Source organism: Humulus lupulus, chromosome 8 (genome assembly GCF_963169125.1).
Source record: "Humulus lupulus chromosome 8, drHumLupu1.1, whole genome shotgun sequence".
Lineage (NCBI taxonomy): Eukaryota > Viridiplantae > Streptophyta > Magnoliopsida > Rosales > Cannabaceae > Humulus > Humulus lupulus.
The window spans coordinates 19,815,798-19,841,135 of NC_084800.1; the positions used below are offsets into that span (position 1 = coordinate 19,815,798).

Here is a 25,338-nt window from a genome sequence, read left to right on the forward strand (position 1 = left end):
ATGAGGTTAACTATTTGTTCGACCTCAAATCCAACCCTAACCAAAAAGGTACGGGGTTCTTTCACTTTTGTCACCAGGAGACTGGGCGCACCTTCTTGACCGAACCCACTCACATATCGAACGTGGGGAGGTACTACCAGGAGTATTTTCTTACGACCGACATGATCGCGAACAGTTTGGCCTTTGCTAAAGGAGGTAAAACATTTGTACCACTGGCTGTTAATCTTTATTTAGTGTTTCCTCCACACTTTCTTAGACTTTTAACGTTTTTCAGGCCCATGGCTGCGACTAGACCCCACTCCAGACATGGAGTTGAGATCAGCCCTCTTGGCCAGTATGACTGACGTGGAGAAAAGCGTCAAACATCTCGTCACAGAGGCTAACCTTAGGCTGGTCGGCCTTTTGGCCCCTCATCAGGACATGAGGGACTCAACAACGGGGAGTGGTACTGGTGGAGAAGTTCCCGAGCAGCACCTGGACGTGGAACAAACTCCTCCGAGGAGGGCCACCGGAGTAACAATCAGGGAACCTTCCAGCACCCCGCGGGCTGCCGCTCCCAATGCCCCAAAGGGAAAAGGGAAAAAGAAAGCCACCGAACCCCTCGAGCCCCTCAACGAATCTTCGGACGAGAACTGTACTGATCTCTCGCTTTTAAATAGCTTGCCAATTCCCTATCACTTATTTGAAGAGGACGACAATTTTAAGTATGCTCCAAATTTAGATTCATCCTTCTTCATTCCAGAGAGTGAGTATAAGACTAGTAGAGTTTATAATGTAGTGACCAGTAATGGTAGCTCGGGTATTTCACTTACAATATTTTCTGTTTCTTTTCCTGACATAACATATTTAATTTTTATACTGTCTCACTGCTCGAATGTTTGCTTCTATTTCAGTTATGGACTCCGAGTGCGTGTTCGAATTATACAGCGCCCCTGATGCTCCCGCAGCTCCCTCAAGCAAAAAGAAAGCGAGCAAGAGGCATCCTGGGGAAAGCAATACAATGCCTCAGGCTAAGAAGCCTCCAACTGCAGGCCTCCTAGAGGACGGACCCTCAGCCAATGCAACTCAACTACCTTCTCCCCATGAGCAGCAAACACCCCCTGCTCCTGCCGGGTCGACTCCATCTCCAGCGGCCCCAACCGACCAGACTTAGCAGGCTGGTCCTGCTTCCACCGGGGGCGACATAACAAGTCATGCCTTCAGATCGGTCAAAGATAGGGTCGCGAAAATTGTGAAGCATGACCGCTTCCGAGAGGCGATGGCTGCGACTGAGACAATGGATGTCGACCAGATCCTAACCCGCGCTTTAAATGAATTTTCCAGTGTAAGTTATCTTTTCCTGTGGATACGGCTTCTTGTATACTTTACTGTTAGTCTAATCTTGGCTCAGACCGCAGGCATTTCTAACCCTTACCGCCGACCGGATACGCTCGGGTGCTATCACCGAGAAGTCCAAATCCTTGGAGCAACAACATGTTGACGAACTCAAAGCTGCCGAAGCGAAATATGCTGAACAGCTTGCAGCGGTGCTTAAGGAGAAGAGCAAACTGGCTGAGGAGTTGAAGTAGAAGCCGAGTGCTCTAGATAAGGCCATCGAGCAGAGAGACAACTTCAAGGAGTCTAACCGCGTCAATTACCGCGCGGCTAAAAAGCTCGAAGAGGATTTGGAGGGCTGGATCGAGGAGCTTGAGAAAGCCAATGCCAGCAATTTGGAAAGGTACAAGGATGCCACGAGTAAGTGTTTTTATGACTTCTAGAAACACAACCAAGGGGCAGACTTCAAATACCTTCCCGAGCGCGCAAGGCAAGCCGAGATAGCCCGCTGCGTTGCTCGACTGGCAGAAGAGGAGAGGGCACGGGTTTCTGCCTCGCCTGAAATCTCCTTGGCGACCAGCATGGATAGGGCGGACAATGAAACTACATACGTCGTTGACCAGGACCCCCCTCAAGATCCTCCAACTTTGTAGTCTATTATTATTTTTATTTTTATTTTTTTCATCTACGGGTCGTAATGTAAAGACATCAATTTTTTATTGCTGCGTGGGCAGCTGTTTTCCTTTTAATCAGACAAATACATCCGAGCAGCTCTACTCACGGTGTAAATTAATTCGTTTTTGATATTATAACATCTTTTTATTTTATTATAATATCTGTTCGCATGACCGAACTTAGCATAACACTTTGGTTTGATTTAACAAAATAACAAAATTTTGAAAAATACTCTAAGTACCCTATCATGCTTTCACTTATTTTTCTCATGTGTTTACATACCTTTTAATGATATGCTTTGCTTACTTGTACCTTATATGCCCCCCAAGTGATCGAGGAGCTTTAGGTCTTGTGTCACTTGCCTTGACCAGAACCTGCTCGTAGCAATATAATTAGAATTATAATACAGTAAAACAACACACGTAATGAGAAAATACTTGTAATAAATACAATAATTGGCCAGAAATGACTGGCTGCGCACAGTCCCTTATATTTCTCGTAATAAATGGATGAAACATGTCTGTACGAGTGATCAATAAGATCTTACACTTATAAGCGATTGGTCACATGAGATGACCAATCCTTTTTCAAAACTTGTAAAAAGTAAAATTAATACAAGCCAATTCTTTAAGAAGAATTGTTTATTGGTAATACTTGCACAGGTGTTCTCCATTCCAATAGCGAGGAATGAGATCTCCGTTTAAGCATGCAAGTTTATAGGTGCCTGGTTGAAGGACTTCTTCAAAATCCCCAAAGCGAGGATCTAAGTCCCTATCCTCACTTTGGGCAACGCCCTATTTGGTGAGATTATCACCTGAGTGGGCCTGAACATCAGTCGCCATTTGCAACTCCTTTCCAGTGGCGTCTCTCGATACACCCTTCTTCGCCTTGGTGATCGAGGCATTGTAGCACTCCCTTGCTTCCCTCTAGTTTCCCAATACGCATCCTATCCCTGCGTCCATTGGGAATTTCATAGCGAGATGCCATATGGAGGTGACGGCTCGTAGGTCAACCAAAATTGGTCTCCTGATTACAGCGTTGTATGCCGAAGGACAATCAACTACTATAAAAGTAGTGAGTAATGTCCTATTAGCACGTGCAGTGCCTGCTGTAATCAAGAGTCTAATCGAACCTGCTGGGGCGAGCCCTTCTCCGGAGAAACAATAAATGGTTTGGTTCCAGGGCTCCAAGTCCTTAACGGACAACTTCATCCTTTTTGGTGAAGACTTGTAAAGAATGTTGACCGAACTTCCTGTATCGACCAACACCCTTTTCACCATCATGTTTGCAATCTTCACGTCTACGACCAACAAATCGGAGTGTGGGAATCGCACGTATTGGGCGTCGTCTTCAGAGAAGGTTATCAGTTCCTCCTCTGTTCGAGCCTTTCTTGGTGCCCGATCCTCAACACTCATCATCTCGATGTCCTGGTCGTGGCGCAGGGTTCGAGCATATCGTTCCCTCGCCTTCCCACTATCTCCTGCAAGATGTTGGCCTCTGCAGATGGTGAGTAGGGTGCCTGCCACAGGAGCTGGCTGTAAAGGTGGCGAGCGTTGGCGTGCAGGCGCTGGCTCGTTGCCACCTTGAGCCTCTCACTGAGAACCTCCCGTGGCTCGCACATATCTTCTTAAATGTCCCTGCCTTATCAGGAACTCAATTTCGTTCTTCAACTGGTTACATTCGTTAGTGTCATGCCCGTATTCGTTGTGAAAACGACAGAACTTTGTGGTATCTCTCTTGGAGATATCTGCAGGTCATTTGTAGGGCACGCTTGAGCTAGTCGCCTGGTAGACCTCAGCTCGGCTTTCAACAAGGGCAGTGTAGTTGGTGAATCTTGGTTCATATCAATTACCTTTAGGGCGCTTATTCTCGGAGGTCGAGGGTTCGTTGTTCGCCCACTTCCCACCATTCCTACCATTGTCGTTCCCGTTGCCTTTGTCGTTGCCATTGGGTTTTTCCGACCCATTGGCGGCTTTGGCGGGTTCTTCCCTGGGCCCTTGTCTTTTTTTGGCGCTTTCCCTTCATTGGCAATCGCGTCTTCGAGCTTGATGTACCGATCAGCTTGATCTAAGAACTCTTGGGGGCTTCTTACCCCATTCTTTCTGAGGCTGCTCCAAATGGGTGAATGGCGTCTAATCCCAGCAGTGAGGGCCATCATCTTACCTTCATCGCCACAGTTTTGGCTGCAGCTGCAGCTCGCATGAAGCACTGAACATATTCTTTCAAAGGCTCTCCCTCTTTCTAGCGTATCTCGACCAGTTGGTTTGCCTCAATGGGGTGCACGCGACCTGCATAGAACTGTCCGTAAAACTCATTTACGAACATTTCCCATGATACTTTACTAGCAGGAGGGAACTTAAAGAACCACTCCTGGGCAGTGTCAGACAATGTTGCCAGGAAGATGAGGCAGCGGGCATCTTCTGACACCTTTTGTATATCCATTTGTATCTCAAACTTATTAACGTGAGATACCGGGTCTCCGTACCCGTAAAAATTCGGCAATGTTGGCATTTTGAATTTAATGGGGGTTTCAGCCACAGCAATCCTCTGTACGAAGGGAGTGCCTCTCCTCCGATCGTACTCAATGTGGGATGTTCGCCCCCAGACCAGCTGCTGCACCGCCTGGTTCAGGGCATCGATCTGAGCCTGAACAACTTCTGGGATTGCTGGGGCCTCTGGCATCGGGGGAATGTACTCATCGTGCCTTTCTCGGCGTTCGTTAAGTACGTTCCTTAGATCATCGTCTCTTCGTCGCTGTTCGCTGGCTCCCTTTCGGCTAAAGATGTTTTGCTGCCTGGGCTGCCCCCCAACGTTATGGCCCGCTGGTTGGTCCTCTCTAGGTGGGGGGCTCCTGCCCCCACCTCTTTCTTCGTTCCTCCGACCAGCATTTCTTTTGCCAGAATCGGCCTCATTGTAGTCATGGCCATCTCTGAATTATGGCTGACTATGATGTGACCGGCTATTCACCTTGTTGCCTCCTTGGGCTGGCATTTCTCGAGCATCAGGGGGAGGCCTGCGCTGGTTAATGGGTCCCCGTGAATTGCTATGATGTGGGGGGCCCTGGACCGCAGAGTCTGTCTCGGAGTTCCTCCTGTTGGCAGAAGGACACCGCCCCCTGCTCGGTGGATGTGGCTCTTCATCCCCTGGGCGTCTAGGGCTGCGGGGCAGTTGCCCAGCCCTATTCTTCCTCGGCCACTGGGGATTGCCTCGACTAACCTGAGATGGAAGCTGCTGCTCAGGATCCCCAGGCGGGACATCATCCTGAGCCATAGGAGGTTGCTCCGGCCTTTGAGGGCTTACAGGCTGGAGCGAAGGGCTAGGATTGGGACTCCTTTAAGGCGACCCGTTTGGTGGCTGACCTAGCTGGGAGGCTGGCGCAACCTGATTCCTAGCTAGTTGGATGGCTGCCTCGAGGGCGGCCATGGCATCCCTCTGCCAACGATCCATCTCAGCCTGTCGCTCGCTCAGCTCCTGACGCTGGCGCTCTATTTCTCTTTCCTGCGACGCCATTATCTCTACAACATTCTCTTGATTGGCCCTCAGATTGGCCAACTTATCCTGCAACACTCCCAGTGTTGCCTTCAAGGTTTCAGAATCCAACTCATCCTCATCAAACTCCAAGTGTGGTTCATCCTTAGCCACATTTGGAGGAGGAGGTTGGGATAATGCAGCGCCAACGGCCTGTCCTGTCTTCTTGGATGTTTTCGCCATTGGATTCTTTCACAAGCTCTCAATGAAAGCACCAGAATGTTGACCCTCAAATTAGCCAATGACACAGAGTCAAGTATATGATATATAAACGACACTTGAAAAGATGATCTAATGGAAAGGAAAAACACCAAGAATTATAGTGGTTCGGCCCCAGTGATTGGTAATGACCTACATCCACTTTGTGATATTGTTATTATAGAATCTTAAAGTCGTGATCAAAGAACTAGGGTTCTTGAGTTTCACAAACCTTAGGCATAATACAATCAGATGGTAACAACTCACCTTAGCTCTTTTTCTCTCAATCTTAAGCAAAAAAGCTCATGAATCAAAAAGTCCCTTCCTTGAGCTATTTCATGCATATTTATAGGCTCAAGGAGGGTTAAATATGATAACATGTCATATCTTATCCTTAATAACCGCGTATCAAGGATAATCATGCAGAAATATTCAAATGTAGTTAATATTATATTACAACCTAAGAAGGAAATAAATCGGGCTTCACGACCAGCCTGGTCGTGACAAAAAATTAACACCGACAAGGAGGCGCGCCTCTGGTCGACAGCCGAACAACACCTCTGCCTTTTAATTCCGCCACGTGTCAATCCATGTGTAAGTAATATTTGCCACATCATCAATGACCTTTTTTGGGTAAACACCCCTAGTTCCTCTAAGAACTTCTTGGCTGTGGTGGTCAAGCGGCCGCATATGTACACATCACCACCTAAGCTCTCCACTCAAGGCTGGGTGAGCTTTTCTTTCCCTTTACCTGCACCACATAACACCCATGAGCCAAAGCCCATCAAGAAAACACAATAATGCATATAGATATTAACAACTGATTATTATTATAATCACACAGAGCTTATAGCTATTAAACAGATGAGTGATTCAACACTTGAGGTTCTGGTAAACCATCATGAGTGACTGACAAGCAAGTCACTAATTTAAACAGATGAGTGACTGCTGGGTAAGTCACTAGCTTAAACAGATGAGTGACTGCTGGGTAAGTCACTAGCTTAAACAGATGAGAGACTGATGGGTAAGTCTCTAACTTAAACAGATGAGAGACTGATGGGTAAGTCTCTAACTTAAACAAATGAGTGATTGATGAGTAAGTCACATAAGCGCTTTTAGTTTTCATCGAACTTGAGGTCAGTCCAGCATTAACGCTCTTCTGAGTCATTTAATGCAGATGTCGATTAGATCTAAGCTTTATTGGCTTGCGTTGAACACGCTAAGGCCTTCCTGACTTAAAAGTCAGCACTGTGTGACCAGTGCCCAGTACCACTGCCGAACTTGACTAATAAGTCCCAGCTTCACAGTTGATACTGACACCTTTGCCAAATCTGACTAATTAGTCAGTACCATGCACAAGTGAGCAAGATTTGCTAAGCATTCAATAATTAATCCATGTCCACATTTACACATTCAACATGCCTCATGAATAACCATGCATGTCACATATGGGGTGCAGTTTTCTTACCTCTGATTTGAGCGAGAATGAATAAAAGAACGACCCTTGAGAACGATCTGACTTTTAGTCCTTTAGCGATCACCTAGTCATAACCAAATATGGGACACCATCAATAAAATGATTAACAAAGGTTCCCAAACCAAGATGTAGCCTCTGGGACAACAATCCCCACTAATCCGGGTAGTAGGAACAATCCCGAGGCCTAAAACCAAGTTCCTGGGGCCAAAACACTCAAACGGGCTCAAACCTGCCCAAGGGCTGCGGCCCTAACACCTTGAGCCGCGGCCCCCAGCCACTCCAGGAGCAAGGGCCGCGACGCCCTACACCCAGGGCCACGGTGCCCAGCAAGGCAAAATCGCTCCACCTGCTTCTTCGAGCTAGGGCTGCGGCGCCCGAGAACAGGGCCGCGACCCCTAACCCAGAACCATCCATAAACTCATTTTCCATCATCCCAAACACCCCAAAAACATACCTAAACACTTCCAAATCAAAAAATCAAAGTTCCCAAGCTTTCCAATGATCCAAAACCATCAAATCCCGAGGCTCAAATGAACCAAAAACTCAACGATTCACAAAATCCAATTCGAAGCTTAGAAACGCTAAAAACTCAAAACTTAAAACTTAGATTACCTTTGATTGGATTATTTCTCGTCAAATCCTTCGGTCAAGAAGCTTCTAATATTTCCTAGGATCGCTATGCCTCAATCCTCGCTTGATTCCGACTCCTAGAACTCGAGATTTCTTCGAAAATGCCTCGAACGGTAAAATGAATTAACGGGAAGAGAACGAGAGGTTTTTTAACGTACGGTTCTATCTGACAAGCTACTTCAAGCTTAAGTAACCTCAAATAAAACCTAGTGCTCGGGATCCCAAAAACACTCCCGGGGGTATTATAGTCGAAATTCCCAGAATTTCCTCCTGATCTCAATAACTCCTAATTTATCATCAAATAACATTCCCATTACTCCATATCCCAATAAAAGACCCAGGTTATGATAAAACTGCTAATTTATAATATAAGATCGTCTCATGCCGAATAGCTCGAATATATCTCCATAATAATGGGATCTCATTCACAAATCACAATATGCACCCAAATACACAAATATGCCCTCAACGGGCCAAATTACCAAAATATAATAATAATCAAATGTGGACCCACATTCATGCATATAACATCATATTATAATATAATTCACATAAACATGCATATTATCATTTAATGGCATAATTAAACAGTTATGGCCCTCCCAGCCTACTAATCCAGCCATTAAACCGCATTAAGGATTTTGGGGCATTACACCTAGTTCTTTGATCACGACTTTGAGATTCAATATTAATAATAGCACTAAGTGGGCGTAGGTCATTACCATTCTTTGGGGGCGAACCACTATAAATCCTTGGCGTTTTCTTCTTTTCCATTAGATTAAATTCTTAATTTTCATTTTATCTTTTGTGGTACATTTGACTCCGTGTCGTTGGCCAAATCAAGGGTCAACAGCTGGTGGCGAGTTAGATCTTAATAGCTGCATGTGTATTCGTGAGGGTCATTTAGCTGTTGGTAGATCTAAATTGTATATTTTGTTGTCTTAATTAGTATTTCATTTCTCTAAAAGAAATGTTGTTGTATTTTTGTTACTATTTTTCAAGGCATTTTTTATGTTGTATTTTCAAAATTGGGATCCCATCTGAATTTGTTTATTTTCAATAAAAAGCAATGTTTATGTTTTTATGAGAAAATAAGAGCGTTACAGTGGTGAGGTTACACTACTACAAAAACACCATTTTATGATACTTTTTTAGGGCACTCACCTAGATGCGAGCCCTAAAAACAGCTTTTGGACTTTTTAGGGCTCTCGTTGCGAGTCCTTAAAGAATTTCTTTCCGCGAGCCCTAAAAACTATGTGTGTCCTAAAAGTTTGAATTTTTTTTTAACAAACACCTCCTGGACTTTTTAGGACACTCATTACGAGTCCTTAAATAATTTTTTTAGGACACGCGGTGCAAGCCCTAAAAACTTATGTGTGTCCTAAAAGTTTGAATTTTAAAAATCACAAATTTCCTTCAATCCCTCAAATCACTCAATAATATAAATAAAACACAAAAATCACTCAAATAATCACTCTCTCTCTCCCAAAGCTCCTTCTCTCTCTCTAGCTCGTCTCTGCCAAAGCCAAACGGCCACCTTGCCGTTGTCGTCGAATGCCATGCGCCGCCCCCCAAAACCTTCAACCCCCGGAGCTCAGCCCCTCACGCGCGGCCTAAGGCCCTCAAAATGCTTGTTGAAGTTTTTGCGATTTTGGGTTTTCCCAAACTTTCCGACCACTTTCCGGCCACCTCAAGCCACCACGAGATGAACCACCACCACCACCACCATATTCCTTGTATTTTGGGCTTTAAAACCCACTAAAAAATTAGACCCAATGGCCACCGTGGAGTGGTGGCGCTGCCATTTACTCCGGTCATTCTTTTAGGGCTCGCGTCAATTTTTTTAGGTCTCGCAATGCGAACCCTGCTAGTCCTAAAAAATCTCAGTTTTTAAGGCTCTAAAAACACTACAACAAAAATGCTATTTACCGGCGGAGATAGTCCGCCGGTAATAATACGATCTTTACCGGCGGAAAACGAATTCCGCCGGTATTAATCTTATTTTTATTTATTTTTTAATTTTTTAATTAATACCGGCGGGAAATTTATTATTACCGGCGGACAACCCGCCGGTAATAAGTAGAATTCATTACCGCGGCAAGTTTACCGCCCAATAATATTTCGATTATTACCGGCGGATTATTACCGGCGGATTATTACCGGCGGGTTCCGCCGGTAATAATAAATAAAATATAACTGTTATTGTGCTATTGCCGGCGGAGTTATTATTGCCAGCGGACCTCCACCGGCAATAATAATCTATATATGCGGACCATTCATCTTCTTCGCGTCCGTTCGCCCAAGTCTCCCAAAAAAATACCCAGACGCTTTTCTTCTCCGCAGATTTTCTTGGACGAGCTTTTCTTCTTCTGCCTTCAGATTTGCAGCGCTTTTCTTCTCCGCAGATTTTCTTGGACGAGCTTTTCTTCTTCTGCCTTCAGATTTGCAGGTAACTTAATGTGTTTTGTTTGTCTAGGTCTCTTATGTTTTGTTTTCATTTACTTTAAAAATGTGTTTGAACTCTTGAATAGTTTATGGGTCTTGAACTTTAATTTTCTGTAGTTGAACTCTTGAATAGTTTATGGGTCTTGAACTTTAATTTTCTCAATATATTTACAGTTTGTTGTGGTTTATGGAATTTGAAGTGGTATCTATATATGAATCCTTAAGCTTTATATTATTAGAGTTCATTATTCAAGATACAGCCATAAACAATTGCATAGTATTTTTCATTTAGTCTTTACTGCATAATAACTCTCTTCTGATCAACCCAGAGCCAATTATTGGCTTCCTTATTGGCATGGTTAGGTGTTGGTAAATTTTGATGTGGCTTGTGGAAAAGACAACTTGATGCTCGGGGTTATTACCTATTTATAAGTTTAAATTTTTGGTGAGGATTTTTATGTTATTTTCTTTAGTTATATTAAATATTTGATTAAAATTTCAAATAAATAAAATTTAATTATTCCATTAATTTATATCTAATATATATATGTATGTATATATTTCAGGGCTTCATTGGGATTACTGCATCTTGCATCTTGCTATTGTTGTACTGCAGGTAATTAATTTTCTATTTCATACATTTTTATTTTGTTCATTTAGTTTTAAAGAATATTAAAATATTGTTAGATAATATTAATGGATAATTTTTTATTATTGTTATTATATTGTTAGAATGTTGTAATGTATTTTTGTTATAGTTTAATTAAAATTATTTTAATATTGTGAAGTTTAGATTTTAATAAATTTGTTATTAATTATTAAAAAAATAGTTTAATGGTAGAGAAATAAAATATTAATAAACAATAAAATAAATATTAAATTAAAGAAAAAAGTTATTTTAATAACTTAGATAGTAATTGATATGAGAATAATAAAAATTAAATAATTAAAAATTTATTTATTAAAAAGTAAGTATTAAATAATATATATAAATAATTATTAAGTAATTATATAAAAGAGTAATTATAGGATTAATTAAATAAAAATAATTTCAATTAATTACATATTAATTATTAAGTTTTTAGAATAGTTATAATTAAATATGTTAAATAACTAAATAAATAATTTATTAATTAATTAATTAATTTATTTATTTATTTATTATTAATTAATAATTAATTAAATAATTAGGAAAGATTTGAATTAATAATATGATAAATAAATAATTAAATGAATATTAAATAAATAAATAATTAAGTATGAATTAAATAATTAATTTTTTAGTAAAGGAATAATTAGATAATAGATAATTAATTAATTAATTAATTAAGTATAAATTAAATAATTAGTAAACATTAGATAATAATAATTTATTTAAATAAAGGAAAAATTAGATAATAATTAACTAATTAATTAAATAATAAGTAAACATTTAAATTAATAATATGATTAATAAATTGATAAATAAATAAATAATTAGTAAACATTAGATAATAATAATTTATTTAAATAAAGGAAAAATTAGATAATAATTAACTAATTAATTAAATAATAAGTAAACATTTAAATTAATAATATGATTAATAAATTGATAAATAAATAAATAAATAATTAATTAATTAATTAAATAATTAGTAAACATTAGATAATAATAATTTATTTAAATAAAGGAAAAATTAGATAATAATTAACTAATTAATTAAATAATAAGTAAACATTTAAATTAATAATATGATTAATAAATTGATAAATAAATAAATAAATAATGAAGTATTAATTAAATAATTATTTTTTTAGTAAAGGAAAAATTAGATAATAGATAACTAATTAAATAATTAGTAAACATTAGATAATAATAATTTATTTAAATAAAGGAAAAATTAGATAATAATTAACTAATTAATTAAATAATAAGTAAACATTTAAATTAATAATATGATTAATAATTAAATAAATAAATAAACAATTAAGTATTAATTAAATAATTAATTTTTTAGTAAAGGAAAAATTAGATGATAGATAACTAATTAATTAATTAATTAATTATTTACTAATTAAATAAATAAATAAATAATTTTAGGATAAAATAGCATAAAATATTATGATAAATTATAAAATAGCATAAAATTATTAAATGTGTTATAATATAATATAAAATTATTAAATGTTTTATAATATAATATAACAATTATATTATAAAAGCATTATAAAGTAGCATAAAACTATTAAATGTTTTATAATATAATATAACAATTATAATTGTTTATATTATAAAACATTTTAAAGTAGTTTAAAACTATTAAATGTTTATAATAGACTATTATAAACATTTTATAACACTTTAAAATATAAGACAATTCGCATATCGTAAACTTATATATTTTTATAACACTTTAGATGGCGATCGACAAGACTTGGACGACATTGAGAAATCGTGCTTGTCGAGAATATTGGAACGGTCTACAAGATTTTTTGACGATGGCGTCGGAATATAAGGATTCCTCTGGTAGAATTAGGTGTCCGTGTGTTAGATGCTAAAATAATAGGCTTGAAACTATACCTATGGTGAAAGCACACGTATTCGATTGGGGTTTTCATCGAGGTTACAAGAAGTGGATATATCACGGTGAAGCGGAAGCAGATGTTGCCAATGTGGTGGACGCCAATGACAATGATGTTGATGAGATGATTCCAATGGTCGAAGACTTCCTTCTACCTACAACCGAAGAAGTAGAAAATAACCCTGCGGCGGGACAATTTTATGACGATCTGTTTGACGAGATTGAGGCTGAGTTATATCCTGGTTGTAATTGGATATCTTCTCTTAACTTTTTAGCAAAATTATTGCATTTGAAAGTTAGAGGCAAGATTCCCAATAAAATCTTCGATGAATTACTGAAATTACTAAAGCTTGCTTTTCCGAAGGGAAATAAAATTCCATCAACGTACTACGAGGCTAAAAAAAGATTACAGAAATTAGGGTTAGGGTACGAGTCAATTCATGTATGTGAACATGATTGTTGTTTGTTTTACAAAGAGCATTCAACTAAAGAGACTTGTCCAATTTGCAGAAGTAGTAGATGGATTTCTCCTGAAAAAACTGATGGAAAAAAGGTACCACATAAGGTGATGCGTTACTTTCCATTAACTCCTCGATTAAAAAGACTGTACAGTTCAAGACTTACAGCGAAGCAAATGTTATGGCACTATACTGGGAAATCAAAAGACAATGGGATAATGAGACACCCAGTGGATGGGTTAGCGTGGAAGGATTTCGATGCCAAAAATCCTGATTTTGCTAGTGAACCTCGGAATGTTCGTTTAGGTTTAGCTGCAGATGGTTTCAATCCGTTTGGCAACATGAGTCAAGCATATAGTATGTGGCCTGAGGTGTTGGCTAACTACAATCTTCCACCTTGGATGTGTATGAAAGATAATAATTTTATATTATCCATTCTTATTCCTGGACCAAAATCACCGGGAAAGGACATGGATATATTCTTGAGACCATTGGTGGATGAGTTAAAGGAGTTGTGGGTTAATGGTGTCGATACAAGAGATAGTATAACCAACACTATGTTCAAGTTGCGTGCAGCCTTATTGTGGACAGTTAACGATTTTCCTGCTCGTAGCTATTTATCTGGATGGAGTGGTCAGGGATACAAAGCTTGTCCGACATGTAATGAAGACACAACTTCTGTTCGAGTGATCGGTAAGACATCCTACATTGGTCACAGAAGATTCCTTCCAAGTAACCATCGAATGAGAAGAGACACTCAGTTTGACGGACAAATCGAGAGAAGGCGTCCACCAAAACGTTTTACTTGTGAGGAAATATTAGAACAAGTAAACAAACTTGTACCACAAGTTCCTGGAAAACACGAGATGTTTGGAGGTGCCAAACGTAGGCGTATTGCAGAAGATCAAAATTGGAGGAAGAAAAGCATATTTTATGAGCTTGATTATTGGTCTTCGAACACTTTAAAACACAACATTGATGTCATGCATGTGGAGAAGAATGTGTGTGATAGTTTGTTAGGCACAATTTTGGATAATGATAAATCCAAGGACACCACTAATGCAAGACATGATTTGAAAAAGTTTGGAGTAAGGGAATCGTTGTGGATATATGAAGATGACAGCGGAAAGTTAATGAAGCCTCATGCCCCTTATGTTCTCACATCTGATCAAAGAATGCAGTTTTGTAAATTTATTCGAGATGTGAAATTTCCAGATAATTTTTGTTCCAATTTAAAGAAGAAAGTAAATGCTGATTTAACAAATATCAGCGGTTTAAAGTCCCACGACAGTCATGTAATAATGCAACGATTACTATCAGTGGGTGTTCGCAAGTTTCTTTCAAAGAGTATATCGACTACCATTTCTGAGTTATGTAACTTTTTCAGGCAAATTTGTGCAAGAACTATAAAGGTTAGCGATATGGAGGAAGCACAAAAAGATCTTATTCTAATATTATGTAAAATGGAACTCATATTTCCTCCAGCCTTTTTTGATATAATGGTGCATTTGATTTTACATTTGCCTGAAGAAGCAATTCTGGGTGGGCCGGTATTTATGCGTTGGATGTATCCTTTTGAAAGATACATGAAAAAATTAAAGAATTACGTTGGAAATAAAGCTCGTCCTGAAGGGTCGATAGCCGAGGGTTATGTTGCAGATGAGGCTTTGACATTTTGTTCGATGTATTTCAAAGGTGTTGAAAAAAGATTTAATCGTCTTGATCGCAATGAAGATGAGGTGACACCAAGAAATCTTTTTGTATTTCAATCGCAATGTCGACCTATAACAAAAGAAACTCTAAAGCCTCTTGATCGTGCGACTCGTGAACAAGCAGAGTGGTACATATACAACAATTCACCTGAAATTCAGAAATATTTGGAGTAAGTTTCTTCCCAAAAGTTGCTTTTATTTCATTGAAAATGCTTTCAACTGATTCAAAATTTTTGTTCTTATTTATAGTGAACACTTAGAAGAAATCAAACAGAAATATCAGGATGGAGATCATAACATTTTACATAAGAAATATTTTCAGCGATGGTTTCACAAGAAGGTGAAAAAAAAAACCTACCCTATATTCTTTCATCCTTTTAAGTGTTGTTTTCAATTCTCTAATAATTTTATTTATTCTTTTAGATATACGACTTACAAAAGCTTGGATCGTTAGATAATGGTGACGAGTTGCTAGCTTTAGCATCTGGATCAGATCATTTAGGAGCTTATTACGAAGGTTGTATAGTGAATGGTGTTCGATTTATGTCAACCAAACGAGATTTAAAGAGGAGCACTCAAAACAGTGGAGTATTTGTTGCTGGAACAGAAGATTTTAACTATTATGGAATACTTGAAGAAGTATTAAAGTTAACATTTACTGGCTCATATTCTGTGACATTGTTCAAGTGTAAGTGGTTTAATACAGATCCAAGAAGGAAAAAAATAATTATAGAGAATAATATTACTAGTATAAACACTAGCGGGGAATGGTACAAGGATGACCCATATATACTTGCAAATCAAGCGAAGCAAGTATTTTATCTTGATGATTTACTTAGAGGAAATCAGTGGAAAGTTGTTGAGGGTGTAAATCATCGACAAATTTGGGACGTCGAGAACTGTGAAGCTAATTCAGATGTTGATGTGGTACATGATATTAGCTCATCAAATTTTGTGTTGACTGTGGATCTCAGCGAGTTGGTTATGCTACCTACTCAAAATTCGATTGACATTAGTACAGTACAAAATTTAAATGTTAGTCAAGAGGATCACGAGTTAGGCGATGAAGAAGCAAATGAAGAATTAGATGAAGAAGATGATTTATTAATTGATTTTTGTGAAGATGATGTTAATGTTAATTTAGTTAATGATAAAAGTGACAGTGATTATTAGTTTTATGTAATGATTATCTTTGTAACAAACACAAAAATTTGAATTTGATTTGTATTTTCCAATTTATGTTGATATTGATTTTGTTTAATGTTATTTCATTACTTAATTAAATTTGATGGTATTAAATCTTAAATTTGATTTCTATTCTTATTATTAAATCTTAAATATTTATGAATACAAGAGAAATGTCAGCTGATATAGTATCATATCACGGTGGAGATGGTGGTGGTCAAGACCCCACAGATCCTAGCAGGATACCCTCAACTTGCGAGTCAGGTTAATATCTAAATTTTAGTTATGTGATATATTTTAATCGTAATCTGTTTAAATGTTTAAGATTTACTAATATTTTTATTTTTATGTATTAAACAAATTAATACATCGTCCTGCAAGAAGGACGGGACGTGGCCCTGCCAGTAATATTAATATTGAAAAACGAAGGCGGGATGCTGGCAAACCACTTGAATTGTAACTTGATCCGGCGACAGACAAAGTGGTTGGTACTGAGCACCAAGCTTTTGTTCGCCAATTGAGTACTGAAGTTACATTACTATTGCCGGGACATTATTTAGATTTTAAAGATGTTCCTCAGCAATATAAATACCAGGTCGTTCAAAAGATGAAGGTAAAAAAAAATATCTAATTTTTTTATATTATACATTTTAGTCTATAAAAATTTAAACTAACAATTTTTTTTTTAGTATTACTATAATATCGATGGGCATCCAGAACCTGAAAGAGTTATGGGAACTCTGTATACGGAGATGCGCAAAAGATATTCAGAGAGAAAGAATATTAGACATTCTCATTTCCAAAAATATTATTCTGGAAATCCGAATGATTTGGATAGTGCTCTCAATGCTATTCCTGACTTGTGCTCGAAGGAGAGCTGGAAAGAAATCGTCGATTTGTTTCTGAGCCCAAAATTTATAGCGCGATCTACACAGAACAAGAAAAATAGAAAGGAAATGAAGTATTTGTCGACGCAAGGCTCTAAATCAATGGCAGCGATTCGTAACGAATATGTAAGTAAAATACTTAACTTTATTTGATATTATTATATTATTAATTAAACTAACACTATTATTTTGTAGGATGAACCTGATGAGCATGCCATTGATGCTTGGAGAGATACACATATAAAAAAATCTACGAAGACTTGGGTTAGCGAAACTTGCAAAGAACTACATGTAAGTTAAAGTTTTTTCTTTAATTATTGATCTTAAATTATAGTAACATTGGTTTTTTAACATTTTCTTTTGGCAGGAACAAATGACCCAAGAGATGGAGAGGCAAAATATTCAAAGTAGTCAGTCAGGTTCGGAATCTGCTTCTAGTGAAGGTTCTACTGCTAAATCAATACAGTATCAGGTTATGGATAAAGTCCTTGGCTCGAGGTCTGATTATCAAATAGGAGTGGGATACAGGCCTAGAGGCAAAGGGAAGAAATCAGCATCTAGCTCCACAAGTCGAAGTTCAAGCCAAACTCAGTCACAAGTTCCTACTAATGTGACTCCAGAGATGATGGGAGTTTTGGCTGAGATGTGGGTTAAGATGCGTGATAAGGTCGAGTCAGGAAATTTTCAGACTGATTCTTCCCTCCATGACCCACGCTATGAAAGTTTATTGCAGCAGTTCTTACCTTCTCAACAACAAGGTAGTACATCCAATCAAAGCCCGGGGACGTCGTCGATGCCACAGCAACTACAACAAAATTCTCCAAACATATCTGGTGGTTCCTCTCAGTCGCCACTTTTTAATTATATGTTTGGACTTTCTTCCCAGTTTCCTCAGACACAACCTATGGGAAGTCAGTTTGGAGGATTACCGCAGCAGCAGCAACAGCAACAACAACCTATGTACAGTCAATTTGGGTCGTTCATGCAGCAGCAGCCGGTATATCCTCATTATGGAGGATCGACACAGCAACCCGTTTATAATCAGCAGTACTACACTTCTCCGAATCAACAACAGCAGCAGTCTCCTTTGATTCGCCCACAGCCTCGGCCATATTATCCTTCGCCGCTAGCATCACAGTCTCATGAAGGTTTGAGTCGAAGCACGAATGTTGAAGATTTTTTAAATGAAACTTTTGATGAAGACAATAATAATTAGTTTAGGTTTTATTATTTATTATTAAATTTATTTTGTAAAGACAATTTTAGTATTTTAAAGTTGTATTTTTAATTTGGATATTAATTTAAATAATATTGATTTTATTTCTAAATTTTTTTAGTTATAAGTTTAGTTATTTAATATTAATTATATATAATTTATAAAAATTAATTTTTTTTAAATATGATTTACAATTACCGGCGGATTATTACCGGCGGAAACCGCCAGTAATAATGTATCAGACGTTAATTCTGACCAAATTATTACCGGCGGGAGCCTAATTCCGCCGGTAATAACGACTTTTACCGATCGATTTGTACCGGCGGAGACCGCCGGTAAAAGTATTACCAACGGCTTTATTGACTATTGCCGGCGGTTTTCTCTACCGGTAATAGCTGATTTTCCTGTAGTGAAAAGAGTCGCGAGTCCTAAAAACTTTTTTAGGGCTCGCAAAGCTTTTTTTGTAGTAGTGTTAGTTGTTTTGTGGTCGCGCACAAGAAGGTAAATAAGATAAGGAAAAGTAGTAAAAATGTATATTGGATCAACAGGCATTGTATCTTGTTTTTGGTAGACTTCCATGTATATATTGTTTTTCTGATGCACCTTGCCTATAGTTATGTTGTAGATTCTCCTTGCCTTGTTTTTTTGTGTATTTTCTTTTCTGTCTAAATCTTATATCTTTATGTAAATAGTTGTGTTTTGTTGAGCAACGATTTTCAGATGAATTTTTGGGTTGTTAATTGGTATAATTTATCAAATCTCTCATACGAAAAAGAAAATTAAATAAAGAATTTTCCACATCAAATATTGCTTTAACATTAATAATTTTTAGTTGGAGAGTATATTTTGTTTTTCTTTTTAAGAGTTTTTTATCTTATTATGGCAATCTAGTGATCGAAAGATATTCATATTCTTAAAAAGAGAAGTATATGATTTTGTTATTTAAATGACATTTAAAGAAAGAAGAAAATTAGGTAGCAAATTTGTTCAAAAATGTTAGAGAGAGAGACGTACATGTTTAGCAGTATAGATATTGTACTATTACGAGTACGTATATAGCCCCCCATTCCCATATGTTGTTAGCTAGACATATCACATGCGCTATCGTTACAAAGTAGCTCACCAATTATGTATAGTCATTTTTCATATTAATAAAGATAGGTAGCTACCTATAGGTACCCGATTTGAATTTTTGGCTGTCTAGCTAACTTATTAATTAATCATTAAGAATTGTGATTTTCTTGGATAAAATATCTTTACGTTAAAGACTAATTTTTCTAATACGTACATGCAGAAGAGTATGTATAATAAGAACCAAATTTATGGGGTTAATTTTAGGAAAGTATATTTAGTAAATTTAGAGATCGTTCGAGACCAATTTATCAAGATGATCACTATTTTAACAAATAAGGAGATTTACTTTGTTCACCTTGAATTGAAGCTACAACCTCTCCTCTCCTCTCCTAATACAATAAGCTTGGTGCTTGGAGACAAGCCCCGTTTTGGAGTAAATATTTACTCCGCGCGCGTTCTATAGAGGAGACAAGATCAACTATGTAGTCATAAGCTTGGGTCCAAATTTTCTTCTATTATTTCTGATTTAACAAGCATGCCAGAGAAAAGACATGCAAAATGTTTCCCTTTTCAATAACAAGATCCGCGCGAACTCATTCAAAAACATAGGTCAAGTCAATATTTATTTTACAACGGTATCTCGCACGTTAGATAATTCTTCCTAGTAAAAGTATATCTATATTCTATACATACGATGGGAAATACAACGTACGAACATTATTAATAATTCATGACCTCGTGATCATACAATCGATATGATATTGTTAGATATATATATATATATATTGTCTCATGAAACTAATTGAAACCTATCTAGCTAGCTAGATGTGACTTTGTACGTGTATGATCTTCGAAAATTTATTGAAAAGATGCCCCCATTCCTAATTATATATGGATATATGTAAATGGGCGAAAGCTGGCCCAAGAGTATATGTCTTTCCTAAATTTTTTTATCATAATTAGTAATTATATGTTAAAAATAATATTATATTAAATTAAATATAGTATCAAATTAATTATATGTACACCCTCAATTTACAAATTCACAATTACTAATTAAAAAAATTTAGATAATTAACTTTGTAGGAAATGACTATTTTGAACATTATTTCACTATATATTGGCGAGAATTTAAAAAAAATATTTAGAGAATGTATAAATATCAAAATATACATAAAAAATAGTAAATTTTAAAATTTAGAGGACATAAATATCAAAATTTATATAAAAAAAATACTAAATTGTAAAGTTTAGAGGGTATAAATATACTGTCAAAATTTACATAAAAATGACTAAGTTGTAAAATTAATATTAAACTCTTTTTTTAAAGAAAAAAAAAACAGTGTGGGCAGCCAACCCTAGGCTTCATCTAGTTCCCATAGTGTATACACATATACACTCATAATACATATTACTCTAAATTTTCTTCATTTTTTTTCTCTCTTGTTCAATACTATTTAATTAGCAGAATTTACATGGTACTATATGACTTTTTTGTCATATTTCAATTAATATATGAGAATATAAATTTGTTATTATGTTTCTACGATTTTTATTTTATACTTTTTAAAACATATAGGATTATTAATTATGTATAAATAAAATTGTAGAAATACGTCATAATTAGTATCATAACTAGAAAGCATAACCGCACTCGCACAGTCTTTTTTCTAATAATTAAAAAATATATATTTTTAAATTTTTTTGGGATATGCATGGTAGAGATTTCTTTTCACCCTACCTGTACAACATGCTCCTTATATGAACACGTGAGAGCGTCTTGACCGAAATATTTTTTTTTCATGATGGTATTCATTGTATAGCGAAAACATCCTGCATGTTTTCAAAAAATACTTAATTATTAAAGTGTTGAAATATCAAACAGTTTGTTGTACATGTCATTTTATTTATTATTATTATTTATGCGCTTTGCGTGATTTTTTTTTTATAAAAAATCTTAATTATGTATAAGAAAATTTATGTTTTTTGTAAGAGTTATTTTGACCGATTGCTCATTTGAACTCTTTATTTTTTTTTTTAAAATAACTTTTAGATTTCAAGTTTTGTAAAAATGCTAAAAATAGGAATAGATAAATCGATAATTTGAACATTGAATTTTGGCCGATTACCCTTTTTGAACTTTTATTTTTAAAAATTAATCTTTGCACCATGTATTTATTCAAAATGTAAAAAATTATTTATATAAATTAAGTTTTCTAAAAGGTTCACACCATTTTGAACCTTGTATTTCAGCCGATTACCCGTTTGGAGTTTTTATTTTTAAAAATTAACCTATAGACCTCGTGTTTTGTCAAAAGGCTAAAAAATGATTATACCCTTTTGGACCATGTATTTTGTCTCATTACCTGTTTGGACCCTTTATTTTGAGAAATTGCTTTTTGGATCTTGCGTATTGTAAAATGGTTCAAATAGACCCCTAAACTCAATTTTGGTCAAAGTTTTTTGAATAAAAATCACAAATAATTCATCAAACTACTAATTAAAAACAAAGAAAAATCATTATGCAATCACCAGTTACATGTTGAGTTAGTGAAAGGTTAGTTTGAACACTATGTAGAAATCCATGTTGAAAATTTTATTTCAATGTTAAATAATCAAACATGAGAAGACAGTTCACTCCTTCCATTTGTGCTTGCATATTACATATATTTTATTAATAAAAAATAAGGGGGAAACTGGGATAAGAAACTACATTTTTATTGCTAAATACTCAGCCAAAGATTTAGAAATGACATATATCTCACCGGAGCCGTATGTCTAAAACATGTATCATAGGGAAAAGAAATTAGACACTAAAACATGAGAGTTTGATGACAAATAGTAACATATGAAATTGAGTTAGTCATATTAAAGAATAAGAATCATCATATCTTTCTATTCCAGGACAATTAATTTCATTTATATAATAGTTAGGTGTAGAAAAAGACCCAAAGAAAGTGAAAATGAGCCAAAAAAAGTTATTGGTGAAGAATGAGTTTCAACAAAAAAAAATACACACACAAGCAATACAATAAAAGAAGGGACAATGAAAGAAAACGAAAAAACATACAATATACAAAAGAAGAAGTAACTCTAGAAATTAACTATACAATAGAATCTACCGGTTCAAAGCTGCAATGAACAATCGATATATTTTAGTAACATTAGATATAGTTGTCAAGCCTCAAGTATAATATGAACAAATTGAATTTAAAGGTTAGATTTATACATATTTGGATAGCTTAGATAATTTGGTTTTTTTCTTTTTTAATTATTAACTAATAATTATAAATTTGAAAAAACAAGAATTAAAAAATATGAAAGAAAATTGAATTAACGTTGGATTTATAGATATTTTAGTTTTTTTTTTTTTAATTAATAACTAATAATCATAAATTTAAAAAAATAAAAATAAAAAAATATGAAAATTTTATAAAATAGAAAAAGTGTTTTTGATCCATTTTAAAGTGTCACACCATCTCCTTGCTCTCCTTTATATAAATATATAGATTAAGTTGTATTATTTTTAAAACTTTATTTGTTATTCTAATAATTTAATACTAATTTTTTTATTTATAAATTTGTTCACATCTTAATATAAAGTATTTTAATATTCATGTTTATTATTTTGAATTTTTTTATAAAAAAAATAGGTGATTTAATATAGCTTCTTCTTTTTCTTTACTCATTTCCCTTATTTTATTAACCTTCATCTTCTTCTCTTTTTTTTCTCTGTTCTCCATTTTTAGCTATTAATTTCATTGGGTATATTAGAGAATTAGTTGATCTGTAATTCCAGAAAGAAAAATAGAGGATTACAATAGATTTATGGGTTAAATATTATTAGATCTGAAAAAAAAATTCCTGAAATATGTAAAATCTTGTCAGGGTAATCAATTATTATTTTCTCTATTTTACAGTAGTATTCAATTACAATATTTTTCAATTTGAGAGTGGTAACGAGTTACAAGTGTGAAACTAAAAGAAATAACTTTTCATATTCTTATTGTTTAATATTTCAAATAAAAAAAAAACAAGACAATTTTAAATTCATAATTTAACCCATAGAAATAGATTGTTATTAAAGTCTCAATTCTTTTAACATAATTGTAGATTGATTAACATTGATATATTGGGGATAACATAAAATAATCGAAATTATGGATGAAAGTTAATAATATGTGGTTGCATGAGAAATTATGTATTGGTGTGTAATGAGAGTATTAAGGTGGTTGATGTGTAATGAGAGAAAAGAAGAATGATAAACCAATATTATATATATATATGGAGTAGTAAGTTCTAGAAAATTTTCCGTTTGGGAAAAATACATTAAAAACTGTTAAATATTAATTGATATTTGGGGGCCTGAAGGTAGTATTCATTTAAGGAAAACAAAGAAGTATATATCACAAAAATACATGACGTTGTAGTTTCAAAAAACAAAAAACAAAAAAAAGCATTAATTTTGCATGGAAACATATAATTGATATCTTCACCATCCAAACTTTTATTAAGTTCGGGCAGTATCGTTATTTGAGCTCGACAAATTAATCGAAAATGGGGGGCCGGTTTGGGATAGTTGAAAGATAATAAGTGCTTCAAAATAAATTTTACACCACATGCACCTTCATCATTAACTACAGCTTTACCTATCTAATAAAGAATATTCAAAGCTCCTACAACAACTTCCTTTAATTTCCATGACAACACTCTGCTCAATCAAACAACCGCATTTCTTTAAACAAAGCTAACCGAATAAATATCTTATATAATTTTCTACCTAAAAAAACATATGTAATAAGAAAGAATATGGAGAGTAATGGGATCGTACAATTTTTCTTCTAAATCAAAATTATTTATCTCTACCCTAGTTTCACAAAAGTTGTGAAAGATTCTTTATGTATTTATACTCTGAACGAGTAATAAGTAAATACTAATGTCGAAATATATTTATTTTATTTTCTTTAAACTAATGCATTAATGAAAGTTAGTAACTTATCTTATTATACAACAAAACAACTTTAATGGATTTGTAAATTTGGACTCAGATTGTGGGAATTGTTATATATATATATGAGAATTCTCCTAGGGGTTTCACTTTAAGCCTTATCGGTGGGGCTCTCAGTATTCTCGACCCGTAAACAATTTTCGGTGTGATTTTTTTATGACCTTGTATATTATAGCTATTTAGAGCATCCTGCAAATTTTCAGAAAATTTCGAATAATTTACAACACCAAAAATTAGATTCAAACATGTTACACGCATGACTAATTATTTTTATGCGCGTAGAAAACAACATGTTTGAATCTAGTTTTCGGTACTGTAAACTATTCGGAATTTTTTTTAAATTTACAGATGCTCTAAATAGCTACAATATACACGATCATAAAAGAAAATCACGCCGAAAATTGTTCACGGATTGAGAAACACTGAGAGCCCCACTAGTAGGGCTTAAAGTGAAGCCCCTATAAAAAAAATTATCATTTGTATATTCACAATGTAATAACCCACATATTATTTGATTCATAATATATACTTTTATTCACATCTTGAGTTGTTAATAAAAAAGTCTAGTGAGATAATTTCTTACAAATATGCATGATATTTTATAGTCACGTATTGTTTTAGTTGTAATGAAAATGTTATCTTTAATCGCAAGTTATGTTGTCATTAAAAAGTAGCACTATTGACAGGATATTATTTTTCTGTTTATACTATTTTTACAGCTATAAATATATTTTAGCTAAATGGCACTATTGGCAGGAGACAAAAGTAGCAAGTTATGGATAATAGTTATTTTTGCTTCGATTTATCAATTGTATAATTATTTTGTGAAATTTTTAAAACATTAAAATGTTATTCTAAAAAAAGTAAAAACAATGTCCAAAAAAGGGTACCCCTTTTGGTAGTGATATAGACTTGTGTATGTTGGTGGGCCCACAGGAACTAATTTATTTTTATATTTCTTTGCTAAGTT

General features: G+C 35.1%; 3 protein-coding genes across 3 annotated transcripts; all 3 read left to right on the forward strand.

The window, feature by feature from the left end:
* Window positions 1–420: 420 nt before the first annotated feature.
* On the forward strand, window positions 421–1,153 carry LOC133795109 (predicted GPI-anchored protein 58). The gene is made up of 2 exons (XM_062232559.1): window positions 421–634; window positions 894–1,153. Exons 1-2 carry the CDS (start codon window positions 421–423, stop codon window positions 1,151–1,153), a joined length of 474 nt encoding a protein of 157 aa, XP_062088543.1.
* Window positions 1,154–12,829: 11,676 nt separating this feature from the next.
* Window positions 12,830–16,171, forward strand: LOC133795110 (uncharacterized). The gene is made up of 5 exons (XM_062232560.1): window positions 12,830–13,869; window positions 14,005–14,828; window positions 14,982–15,126; window positions 15,248–15,338; window positions 15,422–16,171. Exons 1-5 carry the CDS (start codon window positions 12,830–12,832, stop codon window positions 16,169–16,171), a joined length of 2,850 nt encoding a protein of 949 aa, XP_062088544.1.
* A 185-nt stretch (window positions 16,172–16,356) lies between these two features.
* Window positions 16,357–18,992, forward strand: LOC133795111 (zinc cluster transcription factor CZF1-like). The gene is made up of 5 exons (XM_062232561.1): window positions 16,357–16,447; window positions 16,901–17,196; window positions 17,266–17,361; window positions 17,438–18,218; window positions 18,979–18,992. The coding sequence occupies exons 1-5, from the start codon at window positions 16,357–16,359 to the stop codon at window positions 18,990–18,992; spliced, it is 1,278 nt and encodes a 425-aa protein (XP_062088545.1).
* The last annotated feature ends 6,346 nt before the right edge of the window (window positions 18,993–25,338 follow it).

Bases quoted from the DNA above. Each gene is read 5' to 3' on its own strand.
- LOC133795111 (XM_062232561.1), top strand. From the start codon at position 16,357: ATGTCAGCTGATATAGTATCATATCACGGTGGAGATGGTGGTGGTCAA. The intron at 17,197-17,265 runs GTAAGTAAAATA...ATTATTTTGTAG, and splicing joins CAGCGATTCGTAACGAATAT to GATGAACCTGATGAGCATGC. The intron at 17,362-17,437 runs GTAAGTTAAAGT...TTCTTTTGGCAG, and splicing joins AAACTTGCAAAGAACTACAT to GAACAAATGACCCAAGAGAT.
- LOC133795109 (XM_062232559.1), top strand. From the start codon at position 421: ATGAGGGACTCAACAACGGGGAGTGGTACTGGTGGAGAAGTTCCCGAG. The intron at 635-893 runs GTACTGATCTCT...CTTCTATTTCAG, and splicing joins CGAATCTTCGGACGAGAACT to TTATGGACTCCGAGTGCGTG.
- LOC133795110 (XM_062232560.1), top strand. From the start codon at position 12,830: ATGGTGAAAGCACACGTATTCGATTGGGGTTTTCATCGAGGTTACAAG. The intron at 15,127-15,247 runs GTACATATACAA...TCTTATTTATAG, and splicing joins ACTCGTGAACAAGCAGAGTG to TGAACACTTAGAAGAAATCA. The intron at 15,339-15,421 runs GTGAAAAAAAAA...TTATTCTTTTAG, and splicing joins AGCGATGGTTTCACAAGAAG to ATATACGACTTACAAAAGCT.